At 40.5% G+C, this 26,899-nt stretch overlaps 1 protein-coding gene across 2 annotated transcripts in view; it reads right to left on the bottom strand.

The window, feature by feature from the left end:
* LOC138592323 (receptor tyrosine-protein kinase erbB-4-like) overlaps nucleotides 1–26,899 on the bottom strand; it is a 345,482-nt gene that overhangs the window by 18,431 nt on the left and 300,152 nt on the right. For both annotated transcript variants that reach the window (XM_069663079.1, XM_069663080.1), the window contains exons 21-22: nucleotides 2,473–2,628; nucleotides 484–559 (exon numbers count right to left, since the gene is read on the bottom strand). In XM_069663079.1, the coding sequence (XP_069519180.1) occupies nucleotides 484–559; nucleotides 2,473–2,628 (232 nt within the window). The remainder of the gene's footprint in view (nucleotides 1–483; nucleotides 560–2,472; nucleotides 2,629–26,899) is intronic.

The following is a 26,899-nucleotide window of genomic DNA, read 5'->3' as shown; positions in this document are numbered from 1 at the left end:
AAACTTCCCCATGACGAGATAAAAGCATGTTAGACTCCAAAATACTGAAAAACTATACTTTTGCCAAAGACCAAACAGGAAAATCTATACTTACAACAGATCTAACTTTTTTTTTTTAAAGCAGTTCAAACGTGGTACCAAGACTTCTGTATGTGAATGGAAATTTCACGATAAAAGAAAAAGGTGTTAACAAATGAAATGGACGTCAACTGCTGGATGGCCTATTAAAGTCAATATCAACACTTGTCAATCAGCAATGACCATATGGTTAGTGACACATTTTGTCAACATCAAACTGTTGATCCTATTGACATTGAATGCCCCCCTTTATACAACACCCCCCTTTATACAACACCTTGCACATTGGTTTCTTCAAAATAAAATTAATACTTTTTTTTTTTTTTCAAGGAAAATCACTTATTTATATTTAATCTCGCTGTTTTGTCCAAATTATGCAAGTTCCTTAAGAGTACTATTGCTTACCGTAGCTCCAAACGTCACTCTGGTGAGTAAACTTCCTGTAATGGATGCACTCCAGGGCCATCCATTTGATTGGCATCTGTAAGGTAGAAGCACAGCAAGTCAGTAAGTGATACAGGCAATATCAAAAGAAAAAGAAATGAAAACATAATTTTTTCCCCCCTTAAATTTCTTTAAATGAATCAGATAAGGAAACTGATGACATAAGTTTTGGATTCAGACTTAACTGAACTGAGGGGGCAGAACGGACTTTGCAAACCACATTAGAGAGACGAGAGGAATAATCGAATGAAGGAAACAAGGTTTGATGAAATCACACACACAAACAGGCTCCAGCTGTACTGGAATGAGGTGGAGCAAATGGCAGGAGGGTCTAGGATGCAGCTTAGCACTGCGATTAGATTTGAAGGCCAATTCTATTGATTACAGTGATGGAGAGTGATGTGTCGAGGGTGAGAGTGTGTCTGTCTTTCTCTCCGTGGAGGGGATAATACCAGAACACTCAACATTGACACAAACTATGATAGACACACTTGAGGAGGGTGAGAGGGGATGAAATGGGCTTTTCTCACAAGAGAGACTTTGAAAACAAAATAAAAAAAGAGGGAACAAAGATTGGAAGAGGCCATAAGCCCGGGTATGGAGCTCCAAGGACGTATTTGTTTACTATGTTTATAGGGTTTGAGGTCCCTCTTCCCCAAAAGTAAATTAAACGGTCCAATAGAGCAGAATAGAATCAGACTGACTCCACCGAAACTGTCCTTTGTGATGAGCTTATTTCCTCCCTTAGGACATAAAAACCCTAATTAATGTTAATGTCTATTGTTGTACTTTACAGCATGTCAATGGTATGGTCCAAAATAGTAATTCTATGATACTGTAGCTCAATGAGCCCCCAAAACCAAATATATCAAACAGCTGGCAATAAAATCAGATAATAAGGTCACTCATTGCAGGCTAAAATACACATATAGCACACATCAATACAGTTTAACAGCCACTATACTACTAATACGACAGATGTAACCACTAACAGCACTCGTATAATAATAATAATAGTAGCACAGTCGCAAATAGTACTCTTGCCATTATTCTCTAATATTCTAACTTCTCAAATAATTTCAAAATCAAAGAGATTTTTTAAATTACATTCATATTAGTTTATTTTGACCTATAGTTAATTTCGTAAGTGTACATTTTTTATTTTGCTGAGAGTAAGATGTGACGTCCTGCCCTCTCTGCCTGCTATTGGTTTGGTTGACTTCCTGGTTCAGTAGCCAATGGGCAGAGTCCTCAGCTTATTTAAGTGGCTTCCACTCTAACCTCTGTCTCTCCGCTCTCCCTCCCAGGCCTCCACCAGGAGGTTTGGTTCTGTGTATTGCTACCATTCAACACAACACTCATCCATACACTGCATTCACGACGGACCTATCCAACTTAGATAATTATATTAATTTTATCTTTAGTAAACAATATTTTATTCCCTTCTTTGTCAGTGACTTGAGCCAGTTCCAAAGAGAAGAATGCCAGTACCACCCTCATATTAATGGCTACAGCCATCAGCTGGCTAACTTAGCATAGATCAAAGAATAAAAATGATGGGGGAGGGTTAACCTGCCTCTTATCTGCCTCTTTTTAAACTCACTTAGTAGCAGGTTATATTGACTTTTTGTTTTATCCATATAGAAACCAAGTTCTGTTCAAACACACAGTAAAAAGCACTCTGTGCCCAACCAAGTGACAGTTAGATAAAGGCTTCTTGCTTTGGCTTAATTACTACTAAACAGTTACAGTTGTGCTATTGATCTGCCCTCTGAACTCTTGGTGAGAGCAAACTTGTATTTCCTGGAATGTTAAACTCTTACTTTAAGCTCTTTTGCTAAATATAAATATAGTACACTTTCAAATTTTATATAAACGTACTAAATATTTGTGGGATTATTTCTTTGACAGTGTAAATGACGTGTGTCACAAAGGGATGCCATGCCTTACCTTTCCTCCATCAGCGTTATATTCCTTCTCATTAACATCCAGCAGGCGAGCCAGACCAAAGTCTGTGATCTTGATGTGGTTGGGAGATTTGACCAGGACGTTTCGGGCTGCCAAATCCCGGTGGACCAGCCTACGCTCCTCTAGATACATCATCCCCTGCAACACACACAGAGAAACACATTTACTTTCCATACACCTTGCAGACGTGATAGTGCTCTGCGTATGCAATAACGGGCGCAAACACACACATGCAAGTATGAGTCCTGCTCCACATTACCATCTGTCTTCATCATCATCATCACTATCATCGCTACCACCATCAAGACCCCATTAGAATTTCTATAATTATTTGTGTCATCATCATTACCACCACATTGTTTTTTTATGGTTATAATTCTCATCAATCAACAACTCGAGTGTGGAAAAGCCCCTCTTTATTGCCAAATGCTTGGCGATGCAATAACAGCAGAATCCATAAGCATCAACCCAGAGGCAGGTTTTCAATTAAAACCGGGACCCAGAGGAGTGACGAATGTTGGAGTAAAACATTTTATTCAATACATTTACTGAACAATTAAGAAAGCCACCGCCCTGCTTTTTCTCTCGGTCTACACTTTAATTAATAATGATCGTCTGCCTTGAACAAAGACAGAGACATGTTCCTCTGACATTCTTAGGTGTTCAAATGAATTTCCTTATGATGAAACTATAAAATAATTGCATCTTTCTCCCTTTTTTTTGGTAACTGCACAAATCCCCCAAATAAATTCAGAAACGTAACACCCATGCTGTTTTAAGTGATGAAAACTAACTTGATTATTGCTAACGCTTGGTCATGCACCGCCATGATAACCCCCAAAAAAGACTGTATTCTAATATTCCGGTGCGACTTGTATTCTGGATTTCACGGACATAAGAATTATGATTTTTTTGCATGCATCTGTCTAAACTGCCTGGTGTGCGTCACCACAGAAGTGGACCTGAAGAGAAAGATGTCGAAAAAAAAACTATATCAAATTGGACAAGTAATAACAGAAGCTACTTTGTTTGAAGTGGCGTTAGCACAGAAAAACAAGGCCTTATTTGAAACCATAACAAATTGGATTTAGCTGGAATAGGATGGAATGAGAGGAAGAGTGGAAGGAGGAGGGGTGGGGATAGGTGGGGTTGAGTGGAGGCACTCTGAGAGGTGAGATTACATGGCTAAGGCTATAATCACGCTGCCTCATTTGGCTCCCTCCCAGGAGAGAACATGCAGTTCCAGCACACACCTGCACATTTACAGTCGGGCTCATGCATACCTACAGAAAAGCACCTCACATGGAGACGCACCTGCAGATGTGCATGTGTGTTTATATGTATGTGTGCGTGTGTAATGGGGGATGGAAAGTAGTGACAGAACTTAGAAAAAAAATGTATGTTTAACTGACTTATATCACTTCATATCTGTCTTAAAGAGCTTACTGATTTTTTTTACCGTTAAAGCACTGCCCTGTGGAGCACCAAACCCTAGGACTGATATTCACTGTAATATACAGATAACATGGTGTGTTTACTGGCCCTGCCTCCTTAAAGGCTAGAGATTTGATCAGGCTGTGTTTAAGATATGTGATTCTGGCCTGATAATCACACTCTATTATTTCTCTTCATTGTTCAGTCTTACATCATGATTGAGACACCTGCCTGATGGATGGACGGACAACGCACCCGTTACAATGATCAGACAACAAAATACTGGTGTGAGCGTTATGTCGTCATCTAAGCACACTAACTTTGGCAGTTTCATCAGTTCCTTGGTGCCAAGGACTTCTTTGTGTTTGTTTCAGTTTGTTTTCTTATTGTCTATCAGTTTTCCTTAAGCTATAGAGAGAGATGATGTTGGCAAATCATTTCCCAATTTAACCAGACGTCTACGGCTGGCTCCCTTTGTCATGGTTTTAACTCTTGATTTTCCTCACCTTCCTTTTTAGACTGTTTGCCTTCATCTGAGCGTCAAATTTGTTTCTTTTTCTTTGGATTTTCACTTATTTTTGAATTGTATCTGTAGTCATCAATCTTTACTTTGTTTGTTCAGCCATAGTAAAATACTGTTTCCTCGCAATGCTTACACAAGCCAGAAGTGCAGCTACTTAGCTCCGCCTACCCTCTCTGGCAGACCAACCACTGCTGGGTGATGGAAACTTGTGATGTTTTCCGCGAATGTTGCTACAGACACCCAGTCCATAATAATACTATATACTGCAAATGCAAAGGCTTTTATCAGTGGGCCATAGGCTCAATCAAAATTGTGTTACCTCATTCGGTGATAGATAGTGACTTAACAGACATTTATTTAACTGAAAAAGTTCGAGATTGTTACTTTAAGTAACTAATATATCACTTTCAAATCAAGTGGCAGCTGTGGCTCAGTGGTAGAGTCGGTCGTCACTCATTGGAAGGTAGGGGGCTAGATCCCTGACTGCTACAGTCACATGTCTAAGTGTCCTTGGGCAAGACACTAAACCCTGAATTGCTCCCGAAAGTAAAGCCATCAGTGTATGACTGTTTAAATGATTACAACCTGATTGGAGATGGCACTTTGCATAGCAGCCTCTACCATTAATGTATAATGAATGTATATAAGCGCAGTCCATTTACCACTTACTTTTAAAAAACTATAATATATAGTAAGTGTTGACAATTATTGATGCGGCCTGCCTTCTGGTCTAAAGAGATCTGAGTCCATCATTTGTCTTACACAATCTAAGTATAGCAAAGTTTGATATGGAAATAAGTTAATGATCACACCTGCCACTAATGGGAAAAATGGTGGGTGGGTGTGCTGCAGTGTAAGCAGGTGTGCAAAGTCGAGGGAGAATATGTCTCAGGCATAGGGACACTTATGGAGCCACTAATAGAGCTGATGAGCATCAAAACATATTGAGCTGAAAATGATTTAATTCACTGGGATATTTTGTCCAGCTCTTGCAAGCATGCATCAATCAGCATGATATACAGGAAGGTAAAAATAAAAAGCTTTGGGGTTTGGGATTTCAGGTATCCCATGCTGGCCTTTGCCTACAGCTCCCACATCATCAAGTCTCTTAGTGTGTGTGTGTGTGTGTGTGTGTGTGTGTGTGTGTGTGTGTGATAGTATACACTGCCTGGTTTCTGACAGATTCTTATTTGTACATAAATCGTGCCCGGTAATCTCCTCAATTTTCAAGACAATTAAGCAGTGGAGGGAGAATGGATGGCTTGGCAGACCGTAGATTTTAATTTGCCAGCACAATGAGATTGAGAGGGGGAGTTGATGGAAGTGGGCAGGGTGGGAAGCGGCTGCAGACGTGCGTGAGGAACCAACTTTTTTTCTCCTTTTCTACTTGGTCGCTCTCGTTTACTACACTCCCGTGTGGACACAGTGAGAAGAACTTATTGCCAGAGGTTTGTAATTGCATCAAACCTGGATGCGACAGCCAGGGAAATTCCAGTTGTGGAAGGTGTATTTCAGGTAAGCCTGCCACCAGAGAAAATCCACAGGCTTCAGACAGACTCAGTTATGATCGCACCTCCAGACTACGGCTGCGTTCCAATCAGTAGGGATCAGGCGTATGCCTTACACCTTGCACAAGAAGATTTTACATGGAATAGCATACAAAGAAACTCAATGCCAGGAGCAGACATGTTGAGGGTTTGAATGACAAAGAATATCATGAAAATACAAAAGCTTCAGCTTCAAACTAAGGCTTTGAAGACTTTGTGAGAGCCTGATGTGTTCGCAGGGAAGTCAAAGAACCTTATTGTTTTTGTGTGTCTGGAAACTGGAAGGGACCAACATGTAGACCAACCCAAATTCTTAACTATGAAGGGCCGAATATTAATCTGAGTGGAGGGCTGTTGGCCAAAAAAAATGATGAGAAATTGCATTGATAGTAACTTCTGCCTAACAGTAATTTTATTAATTTGCAGAGAAAAATAAAACATTAATTTGCGTCTTTTTGAGAGGAAAATCATACACTGCTCAAAAAAATTAAGGGAACACTTCATCGTCACATTATAACACCTAGTCAGTAAAACTTCAGGGATATCAATCTGTCCATTTAGGAAGCACAAGTGATTGTGAATCAATTCCACCCGCTGTGGTGCAAATTAAAGAGACAACAGGTGCAATGGAGAGGCAAAAGCAAGACAACCCCAAAAGAGGGAATGGTTGACAGTGACAATGACAGTTGCTCTCTCCTGATACTTCCTGACTGATTCTTCTTTAGTTTTGTGTTCTGCTCATGTCCTTGTCACTACTGGTAGCGTAAGGCGGTACCTGCAGACCAATCAGGTTTCACATGTAGTCCAGCTCCTCCAGGATGGCACATCCATATGTGCGGTTGCAAGAACGTTTGTTGTTTCTCCCAGCACAGTCTCAAGAGCATGGAGGAGGTACCAGGAGATCAGTTGTTGGAGCTGGACAGGGCCGTAGAAGGGCATCAACCCTGCAGCAGGAGCGATATTTGCTACTTTGTGTGAGGAGGAACAGGGGGAGCACTGCCAGAGCCCTACAAAATGACCTCCAGCATGACCAAACTGTCAGAAACAGACTCCATGAGGGTGGCATGAGGGCCCGACGTCCTCTAATGGGACCTGTGCTCACAGCCCAGCACCGTGCAGCTCCATTAGCCTTCGCCAGAGAACACCAGAATTGGCAGGTTCACCATTGGCGCCCCGTTCTCTTCACAGATGAGAGCAGGTTCACACTGAGAACGTGACATGTGAGACACGTGAGAATGTGACAGACGTGAAAGAGTCTGGAGATGCCGTGGTGAACTTATGCTGCCTGTAACATCATCCAGCATGACCGGTTTGGCGGTGGGTCAGTGATGGTCTGGAGGGCCGCGCAGACCTCCATGTCATAGCCAATGGTACCCTGACTGCTGTTAGGTACCAGGATGAAATCCTCCAAGCAATTTTTTATACCTTATGGTGGTGCAGGGGGCCCTGGGTTCCTCCTGGTGCAGGACAATGCCCGGCCTCATGTGGCCAGAGTGTGTAGGCAGTTCCAGGATGACGAAGGCATTGATGACATTGACTGGCCCTCTCGTTCCCCTGACCTAAATCCAATTGAGCACCTACGGGACATTATGTATCGGTGCATCAGACGCCGCCAAGAACCGCCACAGACTTAATTAATAGAATTAAGTCTGCGTTCTGAACGTTGACGGTTTACCCACTTCTCTGTGGGCCAAGTCTTGGCCCGCGGGCCCTAAATTAGGCAGTCCTGATTTGGACCATTACTATCACAACCAACTCGTTGGTGCCTTTTTAAAGTTTTTTCACTTATTGTCATCAACAATTTTGTAGAATAAAGTTCAGAATTTCTGCATGATTACTGTCGGTTTGTTGTAAAGAAAATCTAATTTACAGAAGAAGAAGCAAATGTGAAAATGGTAGAAGTAGCGCTATATGACTATGAATGCATAACCACCCTCCAACCAGTCTAGAGACCCACTGCTCTCTTAGGAAACTCTCTGACCTCCCATCACGGTTATTTATGTTTATTTCACAGAGTTACGTGAACAAAACCCCCAACGACAGGACTGTCCTCAGATGTATTTTGTGAAGACAGATTTGGAAGGGGTGGCAAATGACTGGGGATTAAGTCAATAAAAGAAGAGCAAGAAGAGGTGGCGCTTATTTTTCACCTACTGGAACACGCCACTGTTGTTTATTCTGGCTAGATATACACGCACACACACATTGTTGCACACAGAGGAAGCTGTCAAGAGACACACACACAGAAATCTATAATCTTGTGATTCATCCCTGATTCAATGTTATTCATGAGGAAACACTTTTAATGAGATGGAACATCCTACTGAGGCTCCAAACCTCTTGTGTGTTCTCTTACCATAAGCAAGTGTGTGATAGGTGATTCATGTTTATTTTTGTAATATGGATTCAATGGTGGAGATGAAAGCGTTACAGAGCATGCTCTCTGTGAACTCTCTGTTATGTTCGGCATACATTTGGCAAATTGTTATTCTATCTGTGATGTTGACAGTTATGGCCTTTGTGAATATTGTTCCTGTATTTGTTCTTGTCAATCATGATGAGAACCACTATCATCAGGGCCTTTTTGGTTGGCTATGAGTATTTTGTAGGTGTAGCTTTACAGAAAAGTGGGCCTTTCTGTGTGTGTGCATGTGTGGGTTCCCTCCGGATACTACCCCGCCTCTCGCCCACTGACAGTTGGGATTGGCTCCAGCCGCCTGCGACCCTGAACAGATTAAGCGGTATACATAATGAATGGATGGATGGAACTAGAGTTTCTAATAATGCCTTTTGCAAGACTAGTACACTGACAAAGCTCCCATTTTTCTCAAACTATTTCCTCTAACAGAACATTTTTCAATATGAATCCAAATTCAACATCTTGAAGAGGCTTAAGGGGCCTGTTCATAGCATCCAAGACTTAAACCATGTCCAACGCTAAAGAGGCTGCCTGGTGGTTGGCTGTCAATCCAAAACATGACCAACTGAGATTGCAGTCCTCCATCACTTTTCCAGCACTTGCTGTAACAGGATAAGGACAGTGCACATATAGCTGACTCTCTGGCCCGCGGTGAGCAAGGGGGTTGTGACTCATGAAGGGTTGTAGTTTTGAGTGCACGAGTCTACTCCAAATGTTCAAAACTCTCCACAATGTGTCAAAGGAGACACCAGTCTGCCATTGAGTCGGCCTCTCAATAAGAGGTCTGCCACCAGGTTGGGCCTGCACTGCATCTGATAGGTCGACAGGGATTGCGATAGGCTGTCTTCTTGCTCGTACACTTAGTGCAGACTTGGTTAGACGGAAGGGGCTTCTGCTGTATTTACTGGTTACTGCGTTGAGACAGCAAAAGTACAAAGTACAAGTTCCTTTATCATTTATGCTTTTGTGATGCTTTGTCATTTAATGACTCAATTGAGGCATGTGTATCCATGTATGAACAGAGACTCATTTGCCTGTAATTGAGAGTTAAAGCTGTTGGAAGTATTTGACATTTTATTAAATACATAGATTTGTCTTTTTGCAATTGCATACATAAGATTTTTAATAACTGTCTCCCTTTATGAATTGAGTATGGAGCAAGAGATGGGAATCAATAAGCCAGCTTTGCTCCCTAATTACCTTGTTGCATCATGTTTGTTTGGTTGTTTTATCAATAATTACCTGCTGGTGCCCAGGCATGCAGATGCTGCACCTGGCTGATGTTAGTTGATAATTGTTGCAGCGGGTCCCCATTTTACCAAAGCCCAAATGTTCTAACTTTGTCACTCGCACATTAGCAGTGGTGCTTAGCCCTTGCTTGGTAAAGCTCAAGAGCCTACTTGTTCCCTCTTCCTAGAACACCTGCAATAAAGCCTGGTTTTTAAGCAATATGCAGTACCATAACAATAGTTCATATCAGCTATACCACTTACTCAGTTTAGGGTTACAGGGGGGCAGGGCTGGAGCCAATCCCAACTGTCATTGGGCAAGAGGCGGGGTACACTCTGGAGAGGTCGCCGGTCAATCACAGGACTGACACATAGAGACAGACAACCTTTCACGCTCACATTCACACCTACGGGCAACTGAGAGTCAACAATTACCCTAACGAGCATGTCTTTGTACTGTGGGAGGAAGCCGGAGTACACGGAGGGAACCCTCGCATGCACAGGGAGAACATGCAAACAGAAAGACGCATTTTCTTCAAACCGGGATTGAACTGGGAACCTTCTGGCTGTGAGGCGACAGCACTAAACCCTGTACCATCGTGCAGCATACATCAAATCATATAGAATTTAACTTTTATCTTATTTAATGGTATCAGTTGTAGCGCAATACTGTACATCTCCTTTCAACAGACTCATAAAAAATCTAATAACTGTGAATGAGAGTAATTTCATTGAACACTAAATACTCAGCAGCCACATTGCATGACTCATCTGTGCTGTTTTTCTCTTGTATTGTACAGCCTCCTTTGCTCATTTTAACTGGGCTGCCAGTATTTCCGGAGGGCATAGGATGTTTGGTGACTGTCTACTTTTTGTTATCACATTGTGAATAACGGTGCAGTTTTATTGGAGCTTCTTTACACCAGTGCAGCATCTGCTTGACGTAGTACATGTTTAATGTATGGTTTGGATATAAAAAGATCCCAGTGGGCTCGGGAGAAGGTGAATCACTGTTTAAGAAATGAGGTGAAACGAATCAGATCAACGTGGAGGAGAAACCGAGAGAAAGGGGGGTGAAATGATAACACAATAATGACGAAAGCAGGAGGCTTTCATTTCATTTTGAGCTCCCATGTCAGAATGAATTTAGCAAATGACATTAGAGGGCAGCTTGAATACGAACAATTTGTCTCTGCTCAGACTGTGTTAGCTGTGTGTGAGGGGAAGCCTTGTCCGTATACATTTATTCTCTCTGATCTATGCTTAATCCGCTGCCATACCCACAGTGTAGAGGAGGGTCTGTGCCTCTTCTATGGAAACACACACGCAAATAGTCCCACGAGTGTTACCAAACCAGCACAATATGGTATTATCACTTTCAATTAATAATCAGATGTCAAAAGATGTGTAAATGAAGTGATACAAATCTTTGCAGGCAAATTCAAATATATTTACTTGTGTCACTAGTCAGAGTCTCTGGCCTTTTACTATCTGGTTTAACACTCATAATCTCCATCAATGGTAATCCTTGTTAAAAAAAGGACTAACAAAAAACCCATGCTGAATTAACTCGGAAAAATAACCGATAACAAAATATGTCAAACTAACTTCATTTGATTTATGCAGCTATTTGGGAGAGGCACTTATCCTTGCAGTAAATATTAAACATTAACAATTCACAACAGCCAATACTTTGGTAATTATGTTGGATGAAAGGTGATTTGAATTTGTTTAATATCCCTCCAAATGAAGTCTCTTGTAATTTGATTTAATTGTATAACCTCTGAAGAATGGAAAAAAAAGTTAAATTTACTGCACCTAGCTAAAATTCAGTGAAACAAATTGGCATGCATACATGAAAAATAAAGGTCTGACTGTAATCGACAGTTTGAATTACTGAGCTCTCACAGAGCCAGCCTATCTAACTAATGCTTGTGCTACACTGTTATAAGTCAGTTGCTAGACAGTTTTTTTAAACACATCAGAGATGGAAACATTTGTCGACATGTAAATAGGATTATTACACAGAGTTAAAGGTTAAAAGCAGCTTATTCAGAGTTGTTCTGTCAATAGGGGTATTATTGTGTGCTAAATAGAGCCAATAACTGTGCCCAAGGATACACAAACAATTCACATATCTTCTGATTGAAGGACATCCAGCCAACCCCCCTGCTAGTTGCCCTACATCCCACACAACTGCCAACATAAGGCCTCCAACAAGTGGTTCTTCTATGAAAGACATTACATTGCTAAAAGACTCATCTCTACCCAGTTAGATGCATGGTAACATTTGTATGCATTCAATGGCATAGTGGTGTTGCTACTCAGTTGGCTGCCATTTATTTAGGGTGGTTTAATTATCTCCCCCTTTTTGACCCTGTAGTTGAACGAGTAGAGATTGCACAGTAATGGTTTAAGATTATAGAAGGCAGACAAAAAGGATAAGCAATGATTTGTACCAATAAATACCAAATGACATGAGGTGCTTGAAAACACAATACTGGTATCCTATGAGGGAGGATATCATTCCGAGGGAGAATGGGAGGCTAGTTTTGCTGAAGAGCTGTCAAGCAGCCATCACTCCAAATGGGATTCAACCTCTTTCCTGTAACTGTCACTGTGGCAGCTGAGCAGGGATTGACCTCCCTTGGCCACGGCTGTTGATTTTTTTTTTTCTAGTTAACAATCCTGCTGTCATAGAATTCATATCTGCTGCTTCCAAGCGAATAATAAAGCCAGAATTTAATTTCATCTCATGAATGTGATTTGATGGTCTGGGATCTGGCAGAATTTTGATGTTTTGTGTTGACTCAGAATTTTTACAATAACATTTCATTAATTGCTTTTTTACGCCAAGGGGAGGAAGAAACAGAGAAAACAGGTTGCATAATATTATTTTCATAAGAAATAGGATCGGCAATACAAATTAAAAGATTTAAGGGAATGAGGGAGTAACAAAGAGCGAATCCTATTAGCGATCTTCAAATAATCCTCACGACTTCTCTTCTAGGTTTAATGGTTTAAACATTCTCTTTTTGCTTTAAATAAGTAAAATCATGTTTACATTATAAGTTGTTTGCAGTGAAATGAACAAAAGACAAAAACCTGAGTCAGTTAACGAGAGGATAACATACATGCCCCTTTGCTTGACAGAAGAAAAGAGTGAAGCCCTTTATCCTGCTGGCTCTTATGAATGAATGCATGAGGAGTATCCTTTGACCTCAGCAGCCACAGAAGGAGGGGCAGAGAGAAAAGCTTGGCCAGAGAGAGAAATAAAGAACTAGGGATGAATGCATTTAAAGCCGACTCACCCAAAGCTGGTTTATGTGAGGGTTTTATGTGAAATGTAATTTTGTAGTTTGCCAGATTGTTAGCTAAAAGACAAAGGAATGTCCTACATCTAAAGAAGTCGCGGTAGGGGCGCTAATTATAATCCATACTGATATGACAGTTCTGGTCACTTGTACATAGGAAGTAACTGAAACTTGAGTTTATGCAGTATGAATAAATAAAGATAGTTTAGAAGAAAAGTTTCAGCTGGTATTAAAGTTGTAATCTCGAAGATCTCAGTTTCGTTCTCTTTGGCGGCACCTATGGCAGTGTTGCATGTGTGGTGTCACACTCCGGCTGTAACTCTTAATTTTCCTTTTTAGACTGTTTAACACTTATTCCTGAAGTTGTATCTGTAGTCATCAATCTTTTCTGTGTTTGTGCAGTATAGTAGATTACTGTTTACGCACAACACTTGCAGAGACCGGAAAAGCAGGCGCTTTACACACAAGTGTGTTTGTTGCATTAGCTCCGCCTACCCTCTCTGGCAGACCAACCACTCCCCGTCACTAACTGTGCACCGCTTGTGATTTTTTCGGTGAAAGTTGCACCCGACACCCAGTCTCTAATATTGTAAATGCAAAGGCTTTCATCAGTCACAATCACCATTGTGTTGCCTCATTTGGCGATAGATAACGACTTAACAGACATTCATTTAAATTAAAATCTTCCAGATTATTACAATTAATTTTTCAATGAGCAAAATTCTCGAGCTTCATCAAAAAAGACCGAAAATGTAGTCCAGTGAAAGCTCGACTCAACAAGAATGCTTAATGTCTCCACATCGCCTTAACTAACTGACTATAACAGGAAAGGGAGCAGTGTTCTCCTTTCTCTCCACGATGTGTGGGTTATGCATCTGTGAAAATTCCAAATGTCACATCTGCCAAACTGTCCATTAAATTATGAAGTAATATTTGCAATATTATATTGCATCATTTCTTTGTGGTGTTCTCCAGTTTTGATGATGCAATTGGGTTAATTGTGACATGATCACTTCCTGGTCATTTTAAAAGAAGTTTGCAAAACAGAACCATCTGTCTTTGTTATATCCACTTATTTATACATATATCATTTTGCGATGGAACCCCTCTAGTGAAATCTGCTACCTTTTCTTACTTCTACTGTCTTTCCTGGAGGTATAGTTTTACACTATGTGCCCGGGATGTATAAGGACAGTAGGCGGTAGAGAGGTTGGAAGAGAGATGGCAGCATATTGTCAACATATATGGTTGGATGGTGTCTGGTGTTGGAAGGTTTAGATGAGGTCGGTAGAAGGACAGAATGTACAGAATAACAAGTTTAAGACCAAAATGAGAAAGGACACATAAAGATCATGTGTATTGAGGGCAAAGAAAATACAAACACTCAGCAGAAACACATCCGTCTTTTCCCCCTTAATAATTGAATCATCTCATACTGATAGGTCAGACTGAAGTGGTTTGGAAAGGGCATTTTTCTGCAACTCATTCTTTCTTTTTCTGTCTCTGCCTCTGCAGGGGCATCGGTTCACTAAATTGTAAGTGAATGCCCTGCATCAACAATCCTCAAGGGACAATTTAACTGTCATACGACAAAAGGAAGCAGGATCTAGAGCGGCGGATTCAAAGTTCATGCAGGGCAACAGACGGAGGAACAGTGAGCCATCCCACAGACATTGGTGGCAAATTGAAATCCTGTTTCTCGGTGATATGTTGGGGTTACTCATGGCAACACAAACTAAATGGATATCATATTGGTATTGGTTACCTTGAAAACCCTAAACTGAAACTTTGCTGTGGCTTTTAGTACCTGCTATTACACATAACTTCAAAATCCAGTTCCCAGGTTGAGGAAATACAATTATTTGCTGTATGCAATATACTCAGAGATATAGGGTACAAACTGTCTCCTTTAAGGTAACACTGAAATTTACAGGGATGTGATTTTAATTTTAGATAAAGTTTCATTTTTCTTCTCTATAATATGATAACACTTCACAGCATGGATTCGTGGATATTACTGTATATGAACACCTTTATTTCTCTGATTCTATTTTGGTGTATCCCTTTTTTTTCTTGCTGTTGCTTATGTTTCAACATTGCAACATTTCCACTGAATGGCTATCTGTACTCCAGCCATGCCATGTGTCTGTTTGCATGTGTCTCCTTGTCACATAGATATAAGGTAATGGACACATTGCACAGTGTTGCACACTTGGTCATCACTGACCCAAATACAACCTGGCTATGGGATTTTTGGGACTGCCAACTCCTGTGGCGCGCACACATAAGTCAGATGCATGTTAACAATGCAAACACACCTATGCATAGTTACTATGAGTTTATATGTTTGTATAAATCCATGTACAAAAAAGGTGTTACTCCGTGTGTCTGCATGCATGTGTGAGCAGAATTGCGCGATCCTGCCTTGCTTACTGTCAGTTCACCACTACAGAGTCACTACTGCCAGCATGCCTTTGCGCCATGCACCCACAGGCACTTTTGGGATCAGGTGGCATATTCATAACACACGCCAACAACATGACCTTGTCCTGGAAGGGCCCGCTCACGCCCAGTGATGGGGGCATCACGGGCCAACGGGGTTAGCGGGAGAGGAGGAAGAATGAGACACCAGATGGATATGTTAATGCACTTGGCATGGTGTAATCTACTCCGATCCCTCTCTGTCATGCATTTCAGTCTGTCCCTCTTTCTCTCTGTGCCAATGAGTACACACGGCAGAGAATGTCATTCTTAAAGTGCTGTAATGAAATATATGAGTGGTCAGTCTCTTTCAGCTGCCAAAAAGCTGCAGCCACACGATCAGCTCTCTGGATTAGGCCCACTCAATTTGTGTCCTCTTCAATTACAGTAGTCTGTAATTTGCAGAGAGGAAATCACAACAGAAGGAGCTAAGCTTGCTAATTAAAGTGGAGAGTCAACAAAATTTGCAAGTGCAATTAAATAATGGGCTAAACATTGCAATGATAGATGATAGGCAGAAATAATTGTAGTTTTTATTTGCAGGGCCCATAAAAATATTCTTATGATGTTGTTACCTACACATGCGTATGTGTATATTATGTGTTTGTGTGCGAGTTTATAGCCCCATATTTATCCCAGTTTGTTTGAATGAACTTTGGGAAGGATGCAATCATTTTCCCTTGGTGTAAAAAAAGACTGGGTGTAAGCAATCATAATAAGAAATTACCAAATTTGCAAATGTATTTTCCCTATATGCAAATATTATAATTATGAACATCAAATAAAACACATTTTTCTCTTTGTGCAAGTTGTTTAATTTCCTTTACAAAATGAGTTTGTTAATTAAATTGTTGACATGCTGTTTTTAAACGTTTGCACAATGTGTGTTTACTTGTGTGGATGGAATAGGAAAATGAAATAATTGAGCTAAGTGTTTTTTATTTGCAATTAAAATGCAATACATTTACTTGATTGGTTTAGCCCAATTTGGTTATTTGCTTGTGGCTGTGTGACTTTGTATATTTTTGTGTCAAAGTCCTTAAATGCCAGAAACCAGAGGTGGATGTAAAAAGAACATTGTTTTGTACATGTAAATTGTTTTAAAAGCTACTCACACAACTTCAAATGAATTAATATTGATTTAATGGCCACAGAAAAATTGTTAAAATTTTACCATCACCATCTGAATATTGTATCGTATATATACTATGTATATATATATATGAGTGTGTATATATACACACACACTCACATTAATTCACTCACACGCACACACACAGAGGATTGTGCTGTTGAGCATTATGTTAATAATTTGAACCTGCATGATGTTTTCTGTTTTTAATCTGTAAAATGTCCCCTCTTGGTCGGGTAGTCCCCTGTCGGTGAGTGTGTAACAACAAGGATGTCCACTGTTAGATAGGTACACAAATGCATTTACACACACCATTGTATCCACCCCTTTGAGGAGCATGGCCGATTGTATTGAACTAGCTGTGGTTTTCTCCTCAACCTTCTTCTTCTCCCCAACCTTGTGGACTATAGGCCTATCATCCTAATCTTCCTTTATTGGTTTAATGAAACTTACTTTCATTTATGCCATTAATCTTGAAGAAGATGATACAACCTCAGAGTCCCAACTGCTTTAACATTTTTTTTTTTTCACTGAAACGGAGCGCTAAACTACTGAAACTGAGTACATCTAAGCCTCTGTGTTTGTCATAAGAACTGACATATAGTTCAGTGTCAGTGTTCAGTATTTCCGTTGCTGCAACAGCTGGATGTCTCGTACATTATCACGCTTTTGTTGTGCTTTAGACTGCTATTTGAAATGGGTTGTTGAACACTCAAGAAACCCATGCTGACCCATCACAGTTTATGTTCACTCTGTGTTTTGTGTCAGTGGCTGCCATGGCAACTACTCTTTGTTAACGCAAAATGGAAAAAGCCGCACTGAACAGATAATCATGACACCAAACTTTCAGATAAATAATGTGTGGAAGCATTTCTAAACCACCACAGAAGATGGGGAAAAAAACTGGGTGAAGGTGAAGTTGTTTCTGCCTTAAATAAAATCACAGCGACAACAAATCACCTGTTTGCTTGTCCCTGAAGTTTATGAGTAACTAAGTGACACAATTCAAAACAGAAGAGATAAAGAATGAAAGTACTTTAATAACAGTCTGTTTACATGTTGCGTTCTTTGGGGATTTAGACCGGTGGATAGGCTTTGGATTTTCTTTTCTTTGAGGATGTTTTTTCTTTTTTTCATGGTTTTCTTGCAAAGTAAAGCAAAAGAGTCTTTTTATCTAACACTGCAAGTAGCTTGCTTACTAGTTCTGCTAGTAGTTTAGAAGTTCAGTGAGGTTACAGGTAGGAAAAATCTGTGCATGTGATGATTTTCTAAAAATGCTTCAGCTTGGTGGGAGCTGTTATTTATCACTGCAGTATTTTTCATTTAGTTTACTTTATTCTAAGTCCACATATTCCCAATGTAAGAAGAGGAGGAAAAGGAAGAAGAAGAAGAAAGAGTAACATTAGTTTTCACTTTGTGACACTGTGTATTCCAATATTTAATCTATTAAACTCATATCAATTAAGAACAATTAGGATTCAGAGGGGCATATTGTTTACCAATGACATTTTAAAAAAAACAAAAAACTGGCATTTACAGGGTAATGTTAACATATGAAAATTAAAATATCACAGAGAGGTACAGTTTTACCTGCGTATTGCTGAGTTACATAACATATGCAAACCAAGATTATTTAATGTTCTTGACAAATTTTATGCAATTAAATAATAGTATACTCGATGAACTGGGAAAAGTGTGCGACCTTTTGGCTTATGAAACCATTTCAAAGCCTTTCCTAAAGTGCACGGTTGTCAATCTATACCTTCATGTTTACGTCTGATTCATGAAAACTTGATATTTCTGGAGAGAAATGATGTTCTGCCAGCAGCAGCAGCAGCGTGATGCGACATTCTCTCTGTCTTTAATCACATTGGTACAGCTTGTGCGTCTGGCATACGACAAACAAGGTTATGAGTCAGGCTCTGAGTAAGGTTGAAGACTGTGAGAGACAGCCGCTATTTAGAGGTACATACGGTTATTCTAATTTCTTCACCTTTCAGAGATGGGACAGTCCTCCCTATCTAGAGAGCCATCCGTCTGCTTGTGCTTGAGTGTAGGCAGGCCGGTCTGTTTGTGCTTTCCAGTGAGGGAGTGTGTGGAGATCGCCTCAGGTTGTTTGCATAGGGGTGGGTGTGTTGAAACACACCACCGAGACACCTCTCGAGTAAACATCAACTGTGCTTGATTTGATCTGCAATATTGCCCGCTGGAGGGGCCTTAAAATGTGTACACTTCTTAATTTTTTGAGAATATTTCAGCCTGGCAGTCATAAAATCGCTCTCAAATGAGACAAAATGGGAGCTCCAATATAAAAGTTTAATGCAAGCAAGGAAATGGCTAAGTATTCCAAAAACTCTGCCTTTTTGTGCTGACATAAATATGGCTGCAGAAACCCCTTCCTGCGTATATATGCATCAAATTGAATGCAGCTCCAAAAAGAAAAAGAGTTCTGACTGATTGTTCTGAAAATGACAGACTGGTAGCAGATTGTTGTGTCAATGGATTGCCAGAATGGTTTGGCAAAGATCTTTACAAGAATCTGCCTGATTGTTTGAAAGTGTTCATTGGAATAAAACAATGCATTGGAAAAGAAGGCGATCTTTGTGAAAAAATATTTTCCGCAGGCCTTTGCTTTCTTTTAGTTTGTTTTCAGCAGCTTGTTTTTTGTTTGACAGATGATAGCCACAAATTAATGAACTTCTTCAGTCAGTCCTTCCAAACCTTTAATTGCTTTTGCCAATTTATAGACCAGTTGGTCAGATCTGGTGAGTTGGCCTGTGAGCCTCGTCAGCACTGAATCAGCTTCAGTCAGGCGAGAAAACAGCATGCAACAAGGCTCGCAACTTCCCACCAATCGATAAATGGAATAACTGCCACTTAGACCATTATACCATCCTCTTTCGGGTCTGGAGTAATGAACTGTAATAGAGAAATGATAATAATGATGATAGTCATAATTAGTGGGATAATAACAGGGCAATCACAGGGTGCCATAACGGGAGACATTAACTGTGATCTATGATTGATCTGTTGCGAAGCTGGCAGCTTGGCAATCGAGCGGGAGTTCCGGGGTGATGCTGAGAGTGTGTATCCAAGTGTGTTTGTTGAAGACATTTACACATCTACAGGAAGGGTTGCATTGTTGCTTGGCATGACCTTGGGACTTCCTACTAGGATTCTAATGACATCCAATCCTCATGTATGTTTTATTAAAGGGCCTGATCACCAATTTTCATATTCAAATGTTTTCCCGTCTACTGTACGTAGCCATGCATCTATGTCTCGTGTCATTTGGATTTAAGGCATTGCTTTGATATCTAAAACGCAAGAAAACCAAAATCAGCAGCATTTAAATCCCAAGAACTCTACCCCAAACACCTAGCTGCAGCAGGCTGCCATACAAGGCACTGGTATGACAATCGAGAGCATTTTGAGGTTGATTCTCTAGCCCAGGGACACTGCAACATGTGGCAGTAAGTGAAAAAATATGTTTTTTAATAATGGACTAACCCATCGCCCAAAAACACAGAAATGCTTCCAGGTGGTGGGAGTAAGGAGATGTAAGAAGATTCGTTATTTTTGCGCATGGTGCCATCGCAAGGAGCTGGTTTACGCTGAAAAAATTCTAAAACATGTCTGTAAGTAAGAATAGAACTGCTTTGTCCATGTCTTAAGCTCTTGAATCTGTCCGTCTCCCCTCAGACAGTGTGTCCTCATTCTCACTCTGTTTCTTCTTCTGTAGTTCCAGTAAATAATGCACATCGTATCTCTCACAATCCCAGAGGTGTGGAAGTATGTACGCATGTACGTCTATATATTTCAGTCTGCATCTGAACCCCCCTGTAAGAGTGGAGTCTTGTCTGTGTGCAAACAGGTACTTTTTACTGTGAGTGTGTGGTTGTGGGTGATTGTCAAGTCAGCCTTGGACATAGTTAGGACTCGAAGCTGCTATCAACACGACTTTTCTCTGAGTTCTTGGCTGTGTTGCTGTGTATGTGTGAGCAAGAAAGGGAGTGTGTGAGGCCTTAACAGCCAACCCCAGCTTGCCGAAGGGAGCGCGAGACCCATCGACGTGTTTAACAAAAGCCATATTGTAACAGGAGGATCCTGTCTTGGCCGTGATAACAGCTTCAACAATGCAAAAACGCTTTGCCCTGATGAGGACAAATGAGAGAGACATTTTTTTATATAGTTTTATTCCATTTGCCTGTTTTCTCAGATGATACTGATGACACTCCAAAACAACCTTGAGCCGTGACCAACATTCCACAGGGCATCTGAGGAGAATATGAAAAGAGCAGCGAGCTTTCAGAATATGCTGTTTTGGCTTTTCTGATATGTTTGGATATGAATCGGCGCACGCGGGGTCCACAGGCACAGGGGTGCACGACTGGGTAAGGACAAGGAAAGTGAAAGTCTAAACAATTTGGCTTCATTATAAGACAGTATTCAATTTTGACTCAGACACACATTTGTATGCTAGGAAAGTTTCATTGAGATAAGCAGACTTGTATTAGCATGAGACAAAGTCAGCGTGTAGGTTACGTTGCTCTACATTATGTTTTAGCCATTTTAATGTTACTAAACGGCGGCATAAACTGTAAAACTAATGGCAGTGACTCATTATTACAAAATGCGATGCATTCAATAAAAGAAAGAATAAACCAGACAGTCCTGAACAAAAGCCAGATAGTATTGTATTAGTTTTTGCCACCATAGTTTGAAAAGAATAGCTGAAGACCAGCTCCAGTCATGTTTTAAACAAACAAAATGCACTTCTTGAAATGATTAATTGTGTGATACATTACCTCGTAAAAAGGCATCTCCTCCTTCTCCCTCATCAAAAAATCTGCATAGTCCCCGCCCACTATGTACTACGTTTCCTCTTTCGTAAAATTACAGCCAAAAACAAAACACGTCTGTGCCATCATTTAGTGGCAACTTGTTGAAACTTAGCCAGCTTGAAATGTAGTAATTAGTAGTAGTGACACTAGCGTTAGTAGTCAGTAGTGAGTTTACAAAAATTACGTTAACCCTAACCCTAACGGTTACAGCTGGCTTGCACATCGCTGAAGTGGTTGCCGTAGGTTGCACATAATGATATGCATAGCGTCACCCTGTCCATTAACGGGATTGGCTCCTTAGGTTTGTGACGTCTCAAACCTGCCAATCTGAAAATGGGTCACTGCAGTTTAAAGGCAGACAGGCCCAGCCATGGAGATGACTGCTCATGTTGTCCATGATATGTTTTGTAGCACATGAGAAACACCACATGGAGATGTTTACAAGGTTTAACACTTGATTTTCACTGGAGGGGGTCTTTAAAAACTTACAAAACAGTTTAAACTAATTAAATTACTCTACAAGTATGAAATGCATAATTCTGCAATTACATGTTTTTTTCCACATCAAACAATAAATCTAACTTTAGCTGTCCAATTAAGAATTGTGTTGGTTAAAAAGTAAATAACATATTTTCAAATTAATAGACGCTGATAAAAACATGATTAACTACATTTTACATTAGCTCAAACACAGTATCCCATCTATGACTCACACACTTCTTGCTGGAATCATTGTAAAAAGGAACAGAGAGAGAGATGGGGGAAAAATTGCAAAGTAGGGCCACAGCACAGAACAGTGCCCTCTGTATGAGTCAGACACTACTGAATATAACAGATGGTGCATGTCCCAATGCATGACCGTATAACTTGACCTGCACTCCGACAGCTACATCATGAGTCCATACCCGTTAACAATTTTATAGCTAATTGCAGTGAACCTGAATATGGAGAGGTTGAGATCATTAAAAGGTTTAATGGCATGTTAGTTGTACTTGACTTTGATTGCTTCCCCCCCTCTCACAGTTCCCCTCTCTCATCTTGGTAAGTGCATTATTATAACAGCGACGATTTTCTGCATCAGTTTGGGAAAGTATGTTAACACACTCTGGCCTTTGCCTTGCGCTTGCTGAAATGCATTTGACCAAAAGTGGTTCTAGCAGATTGCAGAATATGTTAAGTCATGGTTGTAGGTTTGAGAGTATTTCAATTACAAAAACAAGAAGTAATAAAATGCCTAATGTTCTGCCACAATGTAAATGACATAGTAAACAAACTTTTATGCAAATGAGGTCGGTATAATTAATGAAGCAATTACCACATTTTTCCATTTACAATGTCCTTGTCTTCACATAAAATTATAGCTGTGAGTATGGAATCCATATTTCATGGCTTAACAGAGTAAAACAAACCTAATTAACATGCATATCTAGAAACATGGAAGAAAAGCTTATTTTCTCTATAACAAGGAGTACAGTGAGTCTCTTTATCATGACTAGTTTTGTATTTAATTTGTTCTGTGTTCTTGTCATGATTTAGCTTTGTTTAGTTATGTAATTCATTTGTGTTTCATTGTTTAGATATCATTCCCTGTTTTATGACTGTCCCAGTCTTGAGTTTGGTTTTAGTGTTTCCTGTTTTATTTTGTAAGTCGTGGCCCCGTGTGTGTCATGTCTTGTTTTACTTCCATCCTTTGTGTGTTTTCCCTCCTTTCAGTTTGTGTGCCCTGCCCTCATTGTTTTCACCTGTGCTGATTACTCTCACCTGTCCCTGATTAGCCCAAGTCAGTTGCTGTGTTCAAAATGCCATGAATACTAGCAGTACGTACTGATTTGGCCAAAATGTAATATGTAGTATGCAAACGAAAGCAAAATGTGCAGTATGCCAAAAATACCTGGATGTTGTAGTGATTCAGAAAAAATCTTCAGTATGCATCGGACCAGTCTACCTCGCCTACTTTATCCCACAATGCAAAGCGCTGAAACATCACAACGACAGTTGAAACGGCAGACAGCAGCAGCATTCCAGCAGAAGGAGGCACTTTTTGTTAAAACTTGAAAATCCACCAGATATTTTTTAACCATGTCTATTATGTGCTTTTTTTATTGTAAAGACCCTACTTTGTCAATCTTTAAACCTGTGACCTTTCTATATGTTACAGTATAACCACATGAATGATTAAAATATCAATAAATGAATGAACCAAACACCTAAATGTGTAAATTTAGCGAACAAATGATAAGGTTTTAAGGAAAAAAGTACAGTAATCAATATGTGCAATTAACACAACTGCAATCAGTTGGTAAAGGAAAACACCAAACACCCCTCACAATGGACAAGCATTTGCCCAACGTCCTTTAGTCAAAGGTCATGCAGGTGACAGGCAACCTGGAGAGGTGTGATGTCACAGAAGCTGGCACCATCCCAAGCAAATGGTTGAACATGTCAACCGGACATCATCATACACACTCGAACCCACAAATGACTCAGTCCTTCATCAACCCCAATGGACAGACTCACTCACACGCGTACTCAGACCTCTTTTTTTACATACAAAATTCCCCTTAACATCCACTTCACACACACACGCAGAGTTTGACTCACTTCCAGAGAAGCTGGTGAGCAGGCATCTACAGTGGCAGGAGACTAATTGAAAGTGAAGTGGGTCCAAGCTGTCGCAGCGTTGGCCTTCCGCCTACGTGGCTAAGAGATGACAGGCTATGTACGAGCAATAGGAGCAGCAGCCTGAAGAAGCACAACGAAACTTTGACGGCTTTAAACTACTAACATGATTACAAAACATGCACATATACAGTATATGAGTTTGATATGATAGCATAGATAGATTGACATTGGACACCCACATTTCACATGTCCAAGGATTTAAACCCTTTTCAATGTTGGTAGATATCTTACAATAATAACGCAGCTTTGGTCACCTGCCATTCTGAAGATGCTGAATATGCTGCATATAGCCATAAGACTGGGTGATCTAAAGAAGACAAAAATGGTGTATATTTGTTATACAAAATTCAAAAGGCAATAAAGCATTAAAGAACTATATTACTGAAAATGTGAGCATTTAATGCTATCCACACATCAATTGTTTGCATGAAGAGAATTAGCTTTTTCTACCTCTTCTTGTTGTTTTACCACCAAACCCAAAGCTAATCACTGTACAAGTGTAAGAGTGCCAGAGAGCTACAAAACCTTCTAAAAGAAGAAAACAATTTCCCGAAACAAAACTCAAAATAGTAGCGCACATGAGCTGAAATTGAGCAGCACGTATCTGTTGGAGTAAATGGTAAATGCCACCACTCAAAGCTGCTATTACAATAAATGTCACATCCATACACTGATGGCAAAGGCTGGTTCAGTGTCTTGCCCAAGGACAGTTCGACATGTAGGCTGAGGGAGCTGGGGATCAAACCACCAACCTTCCGACTGACAGATGACCGACTCTACCACTGAGCCAAAGCTGCCCCAAAGCCATATTGACTCAAAGAAGTCAGAGAAAACTGTTAAATGCTTGAAGAGTCGCAGGTCACGGTGGGAGTTGCACTTAGAGGTGGTGCTACAGGCATATTGCATTGCTGTATTAACCCCAGATTTCTGCCTGCCTTTCAATACTGACAATGATATAACACTGAACACTTACAGTATATGGCCTGCCATAGCTGTCCGTTGCAGAAAAGATGTAAAAGAAAAGTTAATCAATAGTTGAAACAGCCTTGATGTCACGCTTAAGTGCAGCCTTGATCTTAGCCTGATCGTCAGCATGTTACTCAAGGATAATCAAAAACAGTGACGACAGTGCAAATAAGTTCAAGTCCCAAATCCTCCTATGCCTTTGCATTCTCTAGTAGTAGTAGTAGTAGTAGTAGTTCTTATTTAAATGTTATTACAATTGACTTGTTGAATGGCCCATTTCTAGGCTCTACTCTGCCCAAGGAAAAGACCAGGAAGGCTTCAGACTTAGGCTACATTCAGAGTGCAGGCAAATGTGGCCCAAATCCCGTGTGAACAGCACAAATCACATGGAGTCTTCAAAACTGATTTGGACGACTTTCATATGTCCTAAATCAGATACAGGTCTGATTTTTTGCAATGCGGCCCGAGTCTGAACTATCATACTGAAATTCATGCGACTTTTACGTCACTCCCGATCGACATTCATCACAATTCTGCGCTAGCGAGAGTCAAACTGTAAAACTAAACATGGAAGACGGCTGCAATTGAGTTAGTCAGTGGAGGGACAGTGAGGTTAGACCTCATTAGTGTGTGGGGTGGCTTCAATGGCACATCATTTTATACATGAAACTGTAAACGCTGACTTCCATGGCACCTACGTAAGACGGCGTGCTGCGCCTAGTTTTTGTTATTGTTCTAATGCGCATGCGGGTCATTTCAGGACTGTGACCGGTTCACACTGCAGTCTGATGTGGCCCACATTTTGAAAATATTGTGAACAGCCGGATCTGAGCAATATATCGGAATTGAGTACTAAGGCTTGCAGTGTGAACGTAGCCAGAGACACACATACAAATGTAGGGCAAAAGCTTGACACAAAGCACCGGATAAAGATGCATATCTCCAGCTGTATGTTAGTGTCTGTGCGTGTGTTTGATTAGACGCTAAGAAGCAGTGAGGATAGTTTTGGTTCGACACTAAAAGAATGGAATACTGAACACAACCTCTTTTGTTTGACGGTATCCCCATACTTGTGTGTGTACATCATAAAATCAAATGAAAGATTGTTGAGTTTCTTTATATTTGTGTTTGCCATGTTGAATACCTACAAGCCTTCATTTACCAGTGTGAGTGTGTGCATTTGTGTGTGTGTCTGTTAGGCACTTATTAGTGTAGACCCGTCTCCCTGAGCTGCCAGTCTCATCCATTGTGTGGGCTGCCGGCAGTCATCCATTTTCCCGACTGCCCTACCTGGCCACATCCATCTCCACTCAGCCAGACGCTGTTAAAACTGCGTCACTGCTTTACGTGAGTGTGTGTGTGTGTGTGTGGGAGAGAGAGAGTAAGCCAGACAGAGAAGGAGACAGAGAGAGTGTATTTTTCTTGTGTGTGCTTTTGATTGACAACATGGCAACTATGAGTCAGTGCAGGTCTGATAGTCTTTGTGTATCCTCCTGTCCTTTACAGGGACTATCTATCTGTCTGCTACCTTGAGGTTGGAGGTTTTGCATTCAGAGGCCACTCCAGGTGACCAACTTCCACTAAAAAAACAGATTTTATTTTCAGGATAAAATCAACCATTTCCAGGTAACTGAATCAGAAAAAAAGTCAGTAAACACAGACCAGCTCCTTTGACATACCGTTAATCGTAGTAAAAGATTCACTGAGCAGGATTTTCCAAAAATATTAGAGCCATATTAAAATATTCCCTCTTAATCATCACTCAAAATCTAGTAGAAGTGTGAGGTGGTGTCTGTATCTGCAGATGATCTGCCCTTCATCTGTATTTCATATTATTC

Source organism: Semicossyphus pulcher, unplaced genomic scaffold (genome assembly GCF_022749685.1).
Source record: "Semicossyphus pulcher isolate SPU_LCO1_2020_fin unplaced genomic scaffold, fSemPul1.0.p SCAF_15, whole genome shotgun sequence".
Classification (NCBI taxonomy): Eukaryota; Metazoa; Chordata; class Actinopteri; order Labriformes; family Labridae; genus Semicossyphus; species Semicossyphus pulcher.
The sequence above is the reverse complement of the archived record's forward strand: the minus strand, read 5'-3'. Positions and strand labels throughout refer to the sequence as shown.